The 17180-nt window shown below is 38.5% G+C and overlaps 1 protein-coding gene across 10 annotated transcripts in view; it reads right to left on the bottom strand.

Moving 5' to 3' along the window:
* Positions 1-17180, bottom strand: part of LOC143030932 (beta-1,4-galactosyltransferase 1-like) — an 86154-nt gene that overhangs the window by 34364 nt on the left and 34610 nt on the right. For all 10 annotated transcript variants that reach the window (XM_076194211.1, XM_076194204.1, XM_076194203.1 and 7 more), the window contains one exon: positions 11965-12451. In XM_076194211.1, the coding sequence (XP_076050326.1) occupies positions 11965-12451 (487 nt within the window). The remainder of the gene's footprint in view (positions 1-11964; positions 12452-17180) is intronic.

The following is a 17180-nucleotide window of genomic DNA, read 5'->3' as shown; positions in this document are numbered from 1 at the left end:
AAATATATACTGGTTATAGAAATGAATATGTACAAAAGTGCAGAGAGGAAAAAAGAAAATATGAAAAAGATGTTATAGAAAAGTGTAAAGATCAACCAAAACTATTCTACAGATTTGTAAACAATAAACTGAAAAACAAACAAGACTTAGAGAAATTAAGACAAGGAGGAGTTGAATACACTGAGGAAATGGAAATGGCAGAAATTATGAACAAACATTTTAAATCAGTGTTTACAAGGGAAAATATACAACCTGAAGAGATTGAGTGGAAGGAAAAAGTCCCCCCTATGGAAGAAATAGAAGTAACAAAGAATGAAATATTGACACACTTGGGTAATTTTGATGTCAGAAAATCGCATGGGCCAGATGAAATAGCAAACTGGATTCTGAAAGAATGCAGGAATGAACTGGCAGACAAAATACATAGCATAATAAGCAGTTCCTTAAAAGAAGGAAAAGTTCCAGAAGATTGGAAAAAAGCAAATATAGTACCTATATATAAAGGAGGAAATAAAGAAGAACCTACCAACTATAGACCAGTCTCTCTAACAAGTACAATAGCAAAAATATGTGAAAGAATTATCAAAAGTAGATGGGTAAAATACTTGGAAAAAAACAACGTACTAAATCCAAGGCAATTTGGATTCAGACAAGGACGATCATGCGTCACCAATTTAATATGTTTCTATTCAAGGCTAATAGATATAATACAAGAAAGAGATGGATGGGCTGATTGTGCATTTCTAGACCTAAAAAAAGCTTTTGACAAAGTACCACATAAGAAGTTGCTTAAGAAATTAGAATATGAAGGAGGAATACAAGGTAAATTGCTAAATTGGATGGAAGACTTTTTGCAAGAAAGAAAAATGAGAGTAGTGATAAGAGATCAGCACTCAAAATGGAATGAAGTAATAAGCGGTGTCCCGCAGGGAACAGTTCTGGCCCCAATAATGTTTGCTATATATATTAATGATATGGATGAAGGAATTGAAAGCTATATGAGCTTCTTTGCAGATGATGCAAAATTACTGAAAAGAGTGAAAACTGAAGAAGATTGTGAATCACTACAGAGAGATCTAAATAAAGTACAAGAATGGAGTAGGAAGTGGGAGATGGAGTTCAATACAAAAAAGTGTAGTATAATGGAATTTGGAAAAAGCAAAAGCAGAATAACAGGATCATACAATTTGGGAAAAGAAGGAATAAAAAAAGTAGAAAATGAGAAGGACCTGGGAGTCATTGTTATGAATAATATGTCACCTGAGAAACATATAAATAAGATTTTTGGAGAAACTTATAATTTAATAAGAACAATCAAAGTGGCATTTACATACCTGGATGAAGAAATGGTGAGGAAAATCCTAATCACCCTGATAAGACCAAGATTGGAATATGCAGCAACGATATGGTCACCAAGTACAAAAAAATGTATAAAAAAACTTGAAAGAATACAAAGAGCAATTACAAAACTGGCACCAACACTCTCAAAACTATCATATGAAGAGAGACTACAAAAACTTAAACTACAGACACTAGAGCAAAGAAGAGAGAGAGGAGATTTGATAGCTATTTACAGAATCATGAAAGGCATAGAAATTACTGATAGAGAGAATCTGATAAAATGGGATGACAGAAATACAAGAGGACACGGAAAGAAAATAAAAAAAGACAGCTATAGAAGAGATTTTAAAAAGAACAGCTTTCCTCACAGAGCAATAGACAGTTGGAACAAGTTAGATGAGAAAGTGGTGTGTGCAAAAACAATACATGAATTTAAAAATAGTTTAGATAAAATGAGATATGAAGACGGGACCCCACGAGCATAGCTCCCCTTCCCGTAAAATACAACTAGGTAAATACAACTAGGTAAATACACACACACACACACACACACACACACACACACACACACAGATTGCAAAGAATTCCAGTGGAGAGTAATAGACTTGAGATTAAGACAATGGCGCTTCAAAACGAACAAAACAAGGGAAGAAGAAACCAGGGAGAAGGAAGAAAATTAAAAGTGGCCTATACCAACATTGACGGACTAATTTCGGGACTGAACGAACTCAATGATTATCTGTTAGAAGCAAATCCAGACATAATGGGAATTGTAGAGACTAAACTAAGAGGTGAAATACCATCCACTGTTATCGGACAAGGTTTATACAACTACTGGATAAAAAACAGGGACAAGAAGCAGGGAGGGGGAATCATGTTCTTGGCCAAGAAAGACCTAAAGGTGACAAAAATTGCAGAGGGCAAAGGTAATGCTGAATTGATCATGATAAAAGTCGAAGGCAAGAATATGAAAAGTAGAAAGTTTGTGGTGACTTATGTGCCTCCAAAAACAAGCGCTTGGAAAGAAATTGAACATAAAAAAATGCTAGATGACACAAGAAAATCACTCAATGAGATACTAATGGGTAAGGGTAATCTGGTAGTTATGGGGGACTTCAATTGCAAAGAAATTTGTTGGGACAGCATGACAGTGCAAGGAGGAGATGACTCGTGGGGCAATGTACTGCTAGATATGACCATGGAGTACACAATGACCCAATGGGTCCATGAAAAACACAAGGTACAGAAATAATGAAGAGCCATCGAAACTAGATCTAATATTTACAACAGAGCCTGAAATAGTGCATAAAGTCCAGTATGAGACACCAATTGGAAAGAGTGACCATGTACTCATCGAAACTATACTAAAGGAAGAAATAGACATAGAGAGGAACGAAAAGCATAGGAAAGGAAGACTGAGGTACAACAAAACAGACTTTACAAAACTAAAGACATTCTTCCGGAATGCAAACTGGGAAATATTTTACAGGGAAGAAACAGCAGTGGAAGAGAAATGGAATATATTGATGGAAAACTACAATGAAGGGGTAAACAGGCATGTACCAAGACAAAAGCGAGAGAGAGAGTACATTAAATGTTGGTTCAACAAAAGATGCAGTGAGGCAAAAGACAGAAGGGACAAAGCTTGGAAAAAGTGGAGAAAAGACAAAAAACAAAGCAAATGGCAAATTTATGTTAACTATAGAAATGAGTATGTTAATGTGAGAAGAGAGGAGAAAAGGAACCATGAGAAGGATATTATAGACAAATGCAAAGAGCAACCCAAACTATTCTATCGGTATGTGAATGGTAAACTTAAAAACAAACAGGAATTGGTGAAACTATGCCAAGGAAACATAGAATACACAGAAGATTTAGAGATGGCCGAAGTCATGAACAATCACTTTAAATCTGTTTTCACCAGAGAGAAAATACCAAATTGTGACATAGACAAAAACAAGAAATCTCCCCTCATGAATGAGTTTACAGCATCACTAAAGGAAATATCAGAACATTTATCAAGGCTGGATGTCAGAAAATCACATGGCCCGGATGGTATTGCAAATTGGATTCTAAAGGAGTGCAAAGAAGAACTAACAGACAAAATACACATCTTAATAAACAGCTCACTCAAAGAAGGAAAGATACCCGAGGACTGGAAAAACGCTAACATTGTACCAATACACAAAGGAGGAAACAAAGAAGAACCCACCAACTATAGGCCAGTATCACTAACAAGCACCATTGCCAAAATTTGTGAGAAAATAATCAAGAATAGATGGGTAAAACATCTGGAAGACAATGACATATTAAACCCAAGACAATTCGGATTCAGACAAGGAAGATCATGCTCCACAAACTTAATATGCTTTTACTCAAGACTAATAGACATAGTGCAAGAAAGAAATGGATGGGCTGATTGTGCATTCCTAGACTTGCAAAAAGCCTTTGACAAAGTACCACACAGAAAACTACTAAAAAAACTGGAACACATAGGAGGAATACAGGGAAACCTACTAAAATGGATAGAGGACTTTCTGACTGGTAGAAAGATGAGAGTAGTGCTCAGAGAAAAATATTCAGACTGGAAAGAGGTGATCAGTGGAGTACCGCAAGGATCTGTGCTGGCACCAATAATGTTTGCTATCTATATGAATGACATGGATGAGGACGTGAACTGCTACATGAGCTTCTTTGCCGATGACGCCAAACTGCTAAGGAAAATAGAAACTGATGAGGACTGTGAAGCACTGCAAGAAGACCTAAATAGGGTATGGAACTGGAGTCAGAAATGGGAAGTGGACTTTAATACTAAGTGTAGCATAATGGAGTTTGGAAAAAGCAAAAACAGAATATCAGGAAAATATACAATTGGAACCAAAGAAGTAAAGAAAGTAGGATCCGAAAAAGATTTGGGAGTAATTATCACGAACGACTTGTCCTATGATATACAGATTAACAAAATTGTCGGGGAGACTTACAACTTGCTAAGATCAATAAAAGTGGCGTTTACATACTTGGACGAAGACATGATGAAAAAAATATTGGTTACATTGATAAGGCCTAGATTAGAGTATGCAGCGACATTGTGGTCCCCCAGTACCAAAAAGAATATAAAGAAAATAGAAAGAATCCAAAGAGCAGCTACAAAAATGGCACCTGCACTTGCAAACCTATCATACGAAGAGAGATTGGCTAAACTGGAGTTACCGACACTGGAGCAAAGAAGAGAGAGAGGTGACCTATTGACCATCTACAGAATCATGAAAGGCACAGAGGTACTCGATAGTGAGAACTTACTTAACTGGGACAAAAGAAACACAAGAGGACATGGAAAGAAAATAAAAAAACATAGCTATAGAAGAGAACTGAAGAAAAACAGTTTTCCTCATAGAGTTTTGGACACTTGGAACAAACTGGACAATGAAATAGTATGCGCAAAAACCATTCATGAGTTTAAAAACAAACTAGACACTGCAAGATACAAAGGCGGGACAACACGAGCATAGCTCCCCTTCCCGCAAAATACAACTAGGTAAATACAACTAGGTAAATACATATATATATATATATATATATATATATATATATATATATATATGGGTGGAAAGGGAGTTGGGAGATAGGGTTGATGAAAGAATATTGGGATGGTTTGGATACATGGAAAGAATGAGTTTAGAAAGATTAGTAAAAGAGGTGTGGAAGGCAGAGGTGGAAGGAGTGAACATGAGGGAGTGACCAAGTATGTGATGGATGGATGGGGTAAAAGGGGCATTGGGAAAGAGGGGAATGTCTGTTAAGGAAGGACGGTAGAGGACAGAAGATAGGGGTGAATGGAGAATGGTTGCGTATGGATGATGCTGTGATGCATGATGGGGAGTGGGTGGGGGATGAGGGGTGACGGAATACGTGTGAAAAATAAATTTATGCAGCCCTAAGGGATTTCTCCCTGCCTTTTCCATTTCTGCATGAGGGGACAGAGAGAGGGGGGTCACCAATTTAATGAAGTGGTCTTCATGTGTCTTGCAGCACAGCTTCTGATCCAGAGCAGTGGGCGAGATTCAGGAATGACCCATCATTCAGGAGAAGTCAAGATAAGAGGGAGGGAAGGGGGTGGACAGGAGTGGAGTATGTGGGGATCAAATAGGTGGGAGTGGATTTTATGACTTTGTTTTTTGGTTACCTTCCTTGTAAGGAGAAAAAAGCCTTTGGTATATACAGTATATGTGTGTATGTATATATATGTATGTATATATATATATATATATATATATATATATATATACACACACATATATATATATATATATATATATATATATATATATATATATACATATACACATACAGGGTGTTCAGGATAAATTTGATCATTTTTTATCTTCTGTCATTTCAGAACCATTTGAAGGATTTAATAGCAGTAAAGTGCAATGGATAGCTGATTCTGTGTACTATTGGTGGGTGTGAGAGCTAGAGAGCATGGACAACTGGAAAGCACTGGAATATTGGAAGAGAGTGACCTGCATCATGATGATTTGCGCAGGATTAAAAAATTCGGAAATCTTAGCTGCAGCTTAGCGTTCCTTGAATACTGTGAAGGATGTAAGATGTGAGCTGGAGAATTGCAATGGAGATGTGGAAGCAGTGACTAGCAGGAAGGATCATAGGTGTTCTCTGTCCACACAATGAAATTTATTGAAAAGCTGCAAAAAAGAAAAAGAAAAAGGTGTGGTAAGACCCAGGCAAGCCAATGTGGACCTTGGCGTGAGAGATGAGCGTCGGAGTGGCAACTATAAAAAGTGCTGAATGAGAATCTTCGCTACTCCTCATACAAGAGGCGCAAGGGCCAACTACTCACCGCCAAGGCCCAAGAGAACTGCCTTACGAAACCCAAGAAACTCCTCAACAAGGTCAAACACCCAGTTGAGCCAGGGATGCTCTGGTTCTTCTCGGACGAGAACTTCTGCCATGACCAGTTGCACAACGTGCAGAACAACAGGTGGCTAGCCTACAGTCCATACGAGGTCCCGTGCTTCATGAAGATAAAGTTCCCTCAAACTGTGATGATCTTTGGGTGTGTTTCCAGCAAAAGCCGTGTCATGCCGCCCCACATTTTTGAAGAGGGACTCGGACTCATTTCAGATGGCTATATCGAGTTGCTGTCCATTGTTGTCAAGCGCTGGGTGGAGAGGATGGCTGCGGGAAGACCATACATGTGGCAGCAGGACTCAGCTCTGTGTCACACCTCCAAGAAAACCCAGAAGTGGTTGTCTGAGAACTTCTACTACTTCACCAGAAGAAAAAAAAGAGAGAGAAAAAAAAAAAAAAAGTGAAATTCTACTGGGAGATGGGGAAACAGCAAATTTCCAAGATTTTATGCTCATATTATATAAGGATTCCTTCACTGTGATACAAAGCAGTGCATAGGATCCAGGGCTTGTTTCTGGCTCTGTAATGAATGACCAGATTACCAAACATCAGGAACCAGGCAGAACATCTAGGGATGCATAAACACTTCTTTTTCCTCTTAACTACAATTGATGCAACTTTACAATCAAGTCTGACTATGCAACTGACAACTACACTGAGGTCCAACTCGAAGGGTAAAGCAGGCTTGGTCCTATGCCAAATTCAACCCAAGTACTATACTCCTCATACCCTTACATGACATCCCCACCCAGCTCATAAACAAGAAGCTTAGTGATCTCATGTTAAACAAGGCCATTTAAAAGAGTATTCCAGCAAACAGGGTTAAAAATATCACCTATTCTGACAAGGATAACAAGTTGCTTGATTACAGCAACTAATCCTCACAACTAGTGTGAAAATTTTCATGTCATATGGGAAGCTGATTATCTCAGGGTACTTGCTTCTTAACAATTGAACATTTGGTTCTTGAAGTATCTAACATTTTGTAACAAACATGGAGCAGTGGGTAGCATTCCTGCCTCTGAACAAGGAAGGTTCAGGTTCAATCTGCAGTAAGTGCAAAGTGCTTTCTAACCCCTCTCCACAATGGCAGACATCAGAGGTGAAGTATGTTAGAGTGTTCATTTGTTGTCATTTTGCTGCAGGCAGCCATATTGGATTTTTGTGTGGTTCAGTGAATGGACACCAGGTGGCAGTGTTGTTGAGCTGCTATGAGGAGTGCTGGGTCCCCAGTGTAAAGGAAGAAGTAACTGAAGCAAGGTTAGAGAAAGATTGATTGGAGCTAATGCAGTAGATCAGAGTCGCATATATACACTAGCACTTAATCAGTATGGTTGAGCTGATACACTGATTTCAGATTTCATTCAAAACTACATCCATTCCAACATACCAAAACTTCATATTCATTACTCACCATACACACAACCACACCATGCCAGAATAAGCAACTATGATAAGGTACAGAGGCTGTACTGTTCCTCAAGGGGATATATTGGTCCTGCAGTGGATCATTAATGTTGAACTGCCACAAACTCTCAAGGTTGCTCATATACCAAAGGTCCTTTCCCTATCATAAGTGGGATGACCATGTCAAAGCATACCCACATCATGCTCAAGTAAATCCTACTTGACAGCCATCCCATCTCAGAACATCAGAGATAATGGGACACCCTGCACCTCCCATCACACTGTTTTGGTCTAAATTTATGAACCAAAGCACACCTTCACCAGCAGGGCTTGACAGTTAATGCTCATTTACATTCACTTCTTCATTAATGAAGCAGATGACACCATCCATTCAGGCTACATCATTCCTTAACGAACTAAACTCCGATGACAAGAATCTTGTCATCGGAGTTTGATGGGTTAAGACCACACACACGATTAGTTGACTGCATTTCCAACACCTTTTAATGGGATGCAGATAGGACAGTACACATCCGGCATCACGGACACCAACAATGCAAGCACTGTGCAGTTAATGACAGTGTCGTTCAGTCGATACCTATACATGGACAAACACACAAGATATTGCATTACAGACAATTACATCTTCCTGTTAAATTCTACTTCACATATGACTAATTTAAAAGCTTCATTGATCTTTATTGAGAGAACCTCAATAGTGAAATATTATGCAGGACAATATCCCTTTTATTACCCCTTCTGTAAGAACCAAAGACAAAGACACACGTTTCACATAGAGAACTGACAACCAATCATTCTTCCCTATTCCTACAACTATAACCAAATGACATAGAAACAGTCTTGCATTCATACAATCCAGACAGCAATCCAAAGTTTCTTCCCTAAGAGATCTATAGATAGGCATAAGAACTGTTGTCAGCCATTGTCAGGCCATGGGCTTCCAGTCAATGAAATTCAAGACAACAATTATTATTTTCCTTGTTCAACAAGCATTCCATGTGCATCCAAAGCCCCTTTCATCCCATTCATCCACCTCATTTTTGGTCTTCTCAACTCATTTTATCCACCCCATTTTCAGTCTTTTTAACTCACTTCATCCACCTACAATTTCCAATCTCTCTTTGATAGCTTATCTTAATTCATTCTTCCCAAAAGTCCAAACCACCTCAGCTTTCTTTCTTTCTTCTATCTAATGTTGCCCTTCCCACCCACGTTCTCTGCCTCACCTCCACATTTCTCACTCCACCCACTTTTATAACACTTATCATATTTCTCAGACATTTCATCTCAAACACATTCAGTCTATTCCTCCCCGCCTCCCTTATATCAGAAGTCTTTGCTCCATGCAATGTTGAAGGTACATTTATTTCACACAACCTTCTCTTTGTATTCATCCCAAAGTATACATTTCTCATGACATTTTTCTCATCATCTTCCAAATTAACTTGTAACTTTCTTGTCTTACATATCTTATTATGGGAAAGGTGGAGGGGAAAACACGGGTCTTTATCTGAATATCGAGCTTATTTCTGACCGGTTTCGCTTACAATAGCTTCTGAAGAAGCTATTGTAAGCGAAACCAGTCGGGAATAAACTTGATATTCAGATAAAGACCCGTGTTTCCCCCTCCACCTTTCCTGTAATTTGTCCCAATGTCTCTACACTTACATATGTTCCCAAACTCATTTACCAACACCTTCAGTCTCTTTTCTGAATAGGCAACAAGAGCAGTTTCATTTGCAATCAACATCTAGTTCTCTTTCCATCTCGCATATTCAACCACTTGCCACATGTCCAGGGACCAATGAGGATGTACCTGTTTGCAGGGAGAATCCCTCTCCTGCTGCCCATTTTCAAAACCCATAAACCCCCTCATTTCCATCTAAAAGTACAGGTAAACGTCGACTTACGATGGCATTAGGTTTCGATAGAGCCATCGTAAGACGATCTAATCGTAAGTCGATCCCCACTCTGTTCCGTGGTCACTGTACCTAGCCTACCTGTATATTAACCACCAGAGATACTGAATATAGCCTATTAAACATGTACAGTAGTTTATTTAATTATTTTTATCCTTTTTACCATATTCAAACACTATAATATGTATTTTCAGTACGGAACTTAAATCTCGCGGGCAGCAGCCAATGCCAGCCGTACGACGTGACGTAATAATACTCGCATCATAAAATATAGTCACCGCTTATATCGATCGTTCTCTCTTTCACCCGCGAATTTTGAAAACCACAGAGAATGGGATTTAGGGCACATTTGAGAGAATGTAAAAACACAGGGGCGACTACAATAAATATAATCAAGACGCCGATATGGCAGCATCGCGAATCCACTTGCTCCTCATGACGCCTACGAGTGCGGCACCGTATGGAAGGGGTTAAATTATCATATCGTCGTCGTCGTCGTCGTCATCGTAAAGTCGAACAATCGTAAGTCGCGGCCATCGTAAAACGACGTTTACCTGTACAGCCCCATGTGGTTTGGGGTAAAGGTTGGGCTGTGCCAGGATTGTGTAATGTCACCATGTTTGTTCAACATGGGATGATGCAAAAAGTAAATGCAAGGGCGTTAGGCAGGGCTTTGGAGCTAATGAATGACAGTGGAAGGATGAGGGAGGCAAGCCAGTTGTTTGTGGATGAGACTATACTTGTAGCCGAGTCAGAGGACAGACTGAAGTGGTTTGTACAATGGAGTAGAAGCTGAAAATACATGTGGGCAAAAGTTAGGTGATGAGAAGTACAAGGAGTGGGGATGGAGGTGAGTTGGAGGTTAAATCTAAGTTTCAAAGGTGAGAGGTAAGTATAAAGTAGGGAATGGAGAGGACAAAAAATATGTGCAAGTAGAGACAGGTTGTAAATGGATGTGGAAATGATGCAACTTGAAGGGATTTCTTCTTGTCTGTTCTACTTATTTCTTGATTGGATGAGACAGGGGTTGCTATGTAATGAAGCAGTGAAGGAAAACTGGCTTCAGCTACTGGGCCTTGCTGTGGAGGTACTGTGTCTAGCTACATTGCCACTGTGGGGGAAGATAAGTAGGGACTTCCTTCCCTGATGAGTTAAGATGATAGGGTGAACAAATGGTTTTTCCAATGGGTGTGAAGCAGCTATGTGCTGATTCAGCCATCCTCCTTATAAGAGGAAAGTTCCTTTTTAATGCACATATGTATGCATTCAATAAAAAACACTAGGCACGTGTGTTCACAAATATGTAAGTAACCACTAGGAAAAGTAGACTAACGAAGCAGAGCGCTTTCATATAATTACATCTTCAGTACTGTACCTTGTTTCTTCATTTTATTATTCCTTCTTTGTAGCAGCAGATGTAATTATATGAAAGCACTCTGCATCGTTAGTTTACTTTTCCTAGTGGTTACTTACGCATATGTATGCATATATTGTCTCAAATATGGCTAAAAAAAAAACATTATCTATTACTTTTAACTAAGTCCTCTAAATTGTATCTTATACCAATTACTAATGCTGGGACTAATGACAGGTACCTGTGAGTATTGGTCTTGCAAGATCAACATCAGATTCATCTCCCTGCTGCCCATCTTCAAAACCCAACACCCTCAATTGCACCTAAAGGTGCTGGGGGCTGACACTCAGCCTCCGGTCAGGCCTAATATCTCTAAAGCGGCCCATACATGATCAATTATATTGCGCAATTTCATTGTCAATACTCTGAATTGACAATTAAATTGACCGTGTATGGGCGATATATCTCCCATACACGGTCAATTTAATTGTCAATTCAGAGTATTGACAATGAAATTGCGCAATATAATTAATTGTGTATGGGCCGCTTAAGAGCTCCAATTGTATTTCCTCCATCTTTTCACATATAGAATGCTTAGAACCAGTCTCCTCACCTACATTAACAAAACAGACATCTAAAGAGATTTATAAGAGGGCTTGAGGACTACTGACAGTCACTGAAACTTGAAGCAATGATCATAATTTGATGTTGAGATTATGAAAAGATAGAAAACAAAATAATAACAATAAAAATTCTATACAGCAGAGCTAGTCTGATGTACACAATCTTCTGAAATACACCCTTACACATTATATTTCTCAAAGTACCTCAACCATTCTGTCAATCATGCAAGACATGTGTATAAAAATTTTGATAATACAGCCGACTAGTTGAACAGAACAGTATAGGGCCATAATTATTACACCCTAACAAAAAGAAAAAGTATGACAAATTGCACTACTTTAATAATTATTCATATAAATCACCACTCACCTAGCTTGGGAGGAACAGGCGGACACAATGGCTTCTCTCTACTATGGAGCACCTTATCTGTACTGTTGCTGGTAGGTCCTCCTGAGATATCATTTCTACTTAAATTCTTATGTTCATTATAAACCACATAGTTCTTGGTGCTATTGTTCCGTTGAGTGTGATGCAATGCTTTAGTCACATTTCTAGTCCTGGCATCAGTGTCTACTGTGTCATTACTTTCTGTCACATTAACATCACTTTTTTCTTTCACATTTGCCAATCTGCTGGCTGACGTACCGTTCTCCCTGGAAGTGTTACTATTTGCATAAGGTCTCCGAGACACTGAGGTTGAATTCAACGAATTGTTTGTACTTCTACTCCAGGTCGAATTGGAAAGGTTTCCATCTCCTTGAGGACTCTTACTTTTGCGAGGCGGATATAGAGGTGTGATTGGGGCCTTGGGTTTATGATGCTCTGGCCATAAAATTTTTGAATGCATCCAACCAACCTGGGACAGAAACCAGAAAATAAATTTTCCAAATATCTACCAATGCAAAATCTAAATTTCTTAGTTTACAAGCCAGATGCAAAATACAATAGAAGTATCAGTAAATTAGGAGTTTACCAACAGATACTTGTCAGTGGTGGTCCTGTAATATGAATGTTAGAGAGAATGGTCTTCCTGTTACTCATCTTCAAAACCCTCCATAAAATCCATCAGGAAGTGCAACCTCTAGAGCAGCATTTCCTAACCTGGGGTGCTGAATATCAATCAATTATAGTGGGTGCTGGGAAGTGATGCACACAAAAATCACATTGACATATGTATCACTGATTACCTAGTTGTGCATATTTGACTTTTTTCATGCTATTTTATTTTTCTATGGTGTTCTTATTTCTTCTACAAACAATACAGTCAATTTGTTTCAGTTCTAAGGAATCAAGAAAATAAATCATCAAGCGGTACACTTCACTTTCTTTTATCTTTCTAATAACAAGATAGGGGTGTTGGACTGTTTAGACATGACAATAGGGGGTGCTATGGTTGGAAAAGGTTGAGAAATGCTGCTCTAGAGGATAGTACTCCGTCACTATAACAAGCCAAAGATCACCATCAACTTGGATGTTGATGGAAATCCAAATTTTTCCCTGGAAAAAAAAAGAGAGAGAAGAAGAAGAAGAAAAGGGCCTGTGCTTAATGACCAAATAATATTTTGCATGTATCTAAAGCACTACAGACCAATTAAAACCTAATTTATATCCCAATTGGTATCTTCAAAACCCTCCTGGTTGTATATTAAAATTCCATCAGGAACAGAGGCCACACATTTCACATATCAAAGCCAAATCGCCTGAAAACCCTGCATCCTACAGATCAATCTCACTAATATCCACCATATTCATGCTAATGAAAATTTTTGGTACCAGAAAGAAAAATAAGCTAGCCAACTCCCAACTTCCCGAACAAAGTGTTGTAGGGATGAAACAAAAATACTCCAACAGAATGGCTATGGCACCTACAGACATAAACAGGGCATAAAGTTCCCAGACATAAACCATCATAAAGTCAGATATTCACAATAACAAGAAATGGCTAATTAACTTTATGATATGATATGGTTTAACATCACAAATTCCTCCCATCAGAGGGCTAGGACAGTGCCCCTCATAGAAGGCTGTGTAGCATGGAATTTAATGAACCATGCCCTTGGTTCAACTTCGCCAGTGGCAGGATTCAAACCGTCATCCCTTCAGCCTTTGCTGCAAGTAACGACACCCTAACCCACTCAGCCAGCGAGCTTCCTCTTTATAGCATATAAATAGTGCAGGGTAACCAATATAACCAAAATATGACGTCAGTCCTCGCTTCGCGCGAAGCGAGGACTGACGTCATATTTTTTCTGGTGTTTGATCAAACATTTTGGTGTTTTATGATTTTTTTTTTTTATATGACAAAATGACAAGAATCTTGTCATCGGAGTTTAATGGGTTAATGAACCATGCCCTTGGTTCAACTTCGCCAGTGGCAGGATTCAAACCGTCATCCCTTCAGCCTTCGCTGCAAGTAATGACACCCTAACCCGCTCAGCCAGCGAGCTTCCTCTTTATAGCATATAAATAGTGCAGGCTAACCCAATATAACCAAAATTCTGGGACAAAAAAAATCCACAGGGGAGTCCCTGAAAGAACAACACTCTTGCCTATGCTGTTCAACCTCTTGACAAAGGATCTCCCATCACTAATGCAAGAACCCAATGAAGAGCTCACAGATGGGGGCACTACTGCCAAGACGCAAGTAGTCCACACCAAATTGAGCAAGATCCAGAGTTACCAGAACTGGTGACAACCTGGACGAGGACTCAAACCGAATCCTGTGAATAAGGAGAAGCTGTACAAGAAACTGACTATGTCCATTTTCACCTGATCTAGTGAACATCGACCTAGTCAATATCAACCATAGAACACTCGACTGGCTACCCATTTGGTACAATAAGCTATGAATGAATCACCAGATCCAAAACATAACATCAAAGCACTCACCTACACAGATGACTTAACAAAAATAGTCCAGGATAGCAACTACAAAATAGCAGCTAACAATACCCAAGCTTACTTAGACAAACTAAAATAATGTCTCAGAAATAACAAGTAAAGCCTAACAACAGATATCATCAGTAAAATTATTCATGCTATACAATCATAAACTAAATAAAAAAAAAAAACATACAGTAAAATCAAATGGCCAAATTCTCCTACTGGAAAAGAACTCTAAAATTGTATACCTCATTTTAAATACTAATACAGTACTACCTCTCATTAACGGACTAAAAGGGGGGTAACGGTGTCTGTTGATGTGAATAATCCGTTGATTTGGAGTGGTTTTTGGTTGGCATGGTGATTGCACGCACTAAACAACAGCACCAAAAACACAGCGACAACACCGCAAATACAGCTAATTAACGTCCGTTAATGAGAGGTAGTACTGTATGAACTTACGCACATGTGAAAGATCAGACAATACAAATTGACATGAAAATAAACCTACCAAAGAAATTGCAAGCATGGACTTTGGACATAGCCCTAATTACTATCTATAAATAATTCCTAAGAACCACATTCAATTACACTCCCACTATTTGGTTTCCAATCAATTGCTCATTCCACTGCCCTGGTCTCTCTTGCAGAAGACCCACTGCCCCCAGGAAACTGGCAACAGCCAATGGGACCATAAATCATTTAGGAAAGAAATATTGTATTTACCTACTTGTATTTAACTAGTTGTATCTTATGGGAAGGGAAGCTACACTCATGGTGTCCCATCTTTGTATCTTGCAGTGTCTAGTTTGCTCTTAAATTTGTGTATGGTTTTTACACACACTTTTGTTTTGTCTAGTTCGTTCCAGAGATCCATCATTGTGTGTGGAAAGCTTTTTTTTTCAAGGTCTCTTCTATAACTGTCCATTTTGAGTTTCTTTTCATGTCCCCTTGTAATTCTCTTATCCCAATTTAGTAAGTCTTCTCTATCAAGGACTTCCATGCCTTTCATGATTTTATAGATCATTATAGCAAGTCCCTTCTTTCTCTTCTTTGTTCCAGAGTCCGTAATTTCAGTTTTGACAATCTCTCCTCGTATGACAGTTTTGAAAGTGTTGGGGCTATCTTTGTAGTTGCTCTCTGGATTCCTTCAATTTTCTTTATATTCTTTTTGGTACTGGGTGACCACAGTGTCACAGCATACTCAGTCTTGGCCTTATCAGTGTGACTAGTATTTTCTTCAACATTTCTTTGTCTAAGTAGGTAAAAGCCACCTCTATTGATCTTAGCAAGTTGTAGGATTCTCCAACAATTCTGTTTATCTGTTTATCAGGAGACATGTCATTTATGATGATCACTCCCAGTTCTTTTTCAGATCCCACTTTCGTTACTCCCTTTGTACCAATTTTATATTGTCCTGATATTCTTTTTTTACTTTTTACAAATTCCATTATGCTATATTTCTTGATGTTGAAGTCCACTTCCCACTTCTGACTCCATTTCCAAACCTTGCTCAGATCTCTGCAGCGATTAACAATCCGTTTTAGTATTCACTTTCCTGAGCAATTTTGCACCAACTGCAAAGAAGCTCATGTAACATTCCACATCTTCATCCATGTCATTCACATAAATAGCAAACATTACTGGAGCCAATACTGATCCCTGTGGAACTCCACTAATCACCTCTTCACAAGTAGAACTCTTTTCTCTGAGCACTACACTCATTTTCCTTCCATGCAAGAAATTCTCCATCCAGTTCAGTAGTTTACCTTGTATCCCTCCTATGGTTTCCAGTTTTCTCAATTATTTTTATGTGGTACTTTGAAGGCTTTTTGTAGGTGTAGGAAAGCACAATCAGCCCATCTATCCCTTTCTTGTATTATATCTATTAGTCTTGAGTAGAAACATATCAAATTTGTGGCACATGATCTTCCCTGTTTAAATCCAAATTATCTCAGGTTTAGTATATGGTTTTCTTCCAGATGTTTTATCCATCTGTTTTTAATAACTTTTTCACAAATTTTGGCAACAGTGCTGGTAAGGTAAACTGGTCTGTCATTTGTTGGGTCTTCCTTGTTTCCTTGTTTATATATTGGTACAATATTGGCCTTTTTCCAGTCCTCTGGTATTTTTCCTTCTTTGAGTGAGCAATTTATTATATATTTTGTCTATTAGTTCTTTACATTCTTTTAGTATCTAATTTGCAATTCTGTCTGGGCTATGTGATTTCCTGACATTATGGTTCGTTACATGATCCATTATTTCTTTTGGTGTTTTTGTTATTTCCCTCATGGAGGGGGGGATCCCACTTCATGCTCTTCATCCCAATGCTGTACATTTTATCTAGTGAAAAATGGCTTCAAGTGATTGTTCATGACTTCAGCCATTTCTAAATCTCCTGTGTATTCTATATTTCCATGGCATTGTTTCACCATGTCCTGTTTGTTTTTGAGTTTACCATTCACATATCTATAGAATAGCTTAGGTTGGTCTTTACATTCTTTTATTATGTCTTTTTCATAGTTTCTTTTTTCCTCTCTGTGCACTTTTACATATTCATTCCTTTGATATATATTTGCCACTTTCCATGATTTATATCTTTTTACATATTTTCCAAGTTTTATCTCTTTTATATTTTGCCTCACTGCACCTTCTGTTAAACCAGCACTTGATATATACCTTTTCCTGTTTCTGTCTTGGTA

The sequence above is a fragment of the Oratosquilla oratoria genome, chromosome 12 (genome assembly GCF_046742065.1).
Source record: "Oratosquilla oratoria isolate Oo_2021 chromosome 12, ASM4674206v1, whole genome shotgun sequence".
Lineage (NCBI taxonomy): Eukaryota > Metazoa > Arthropoda > Malacostraca > Stomatopoda > Squillidae > Oratosquilla > Oratosquilla oratoria.
Note: the sequence above shows the minus strand (reverse complement) of the source record. Positions and strands in the feature narration are given on the sequence as shown.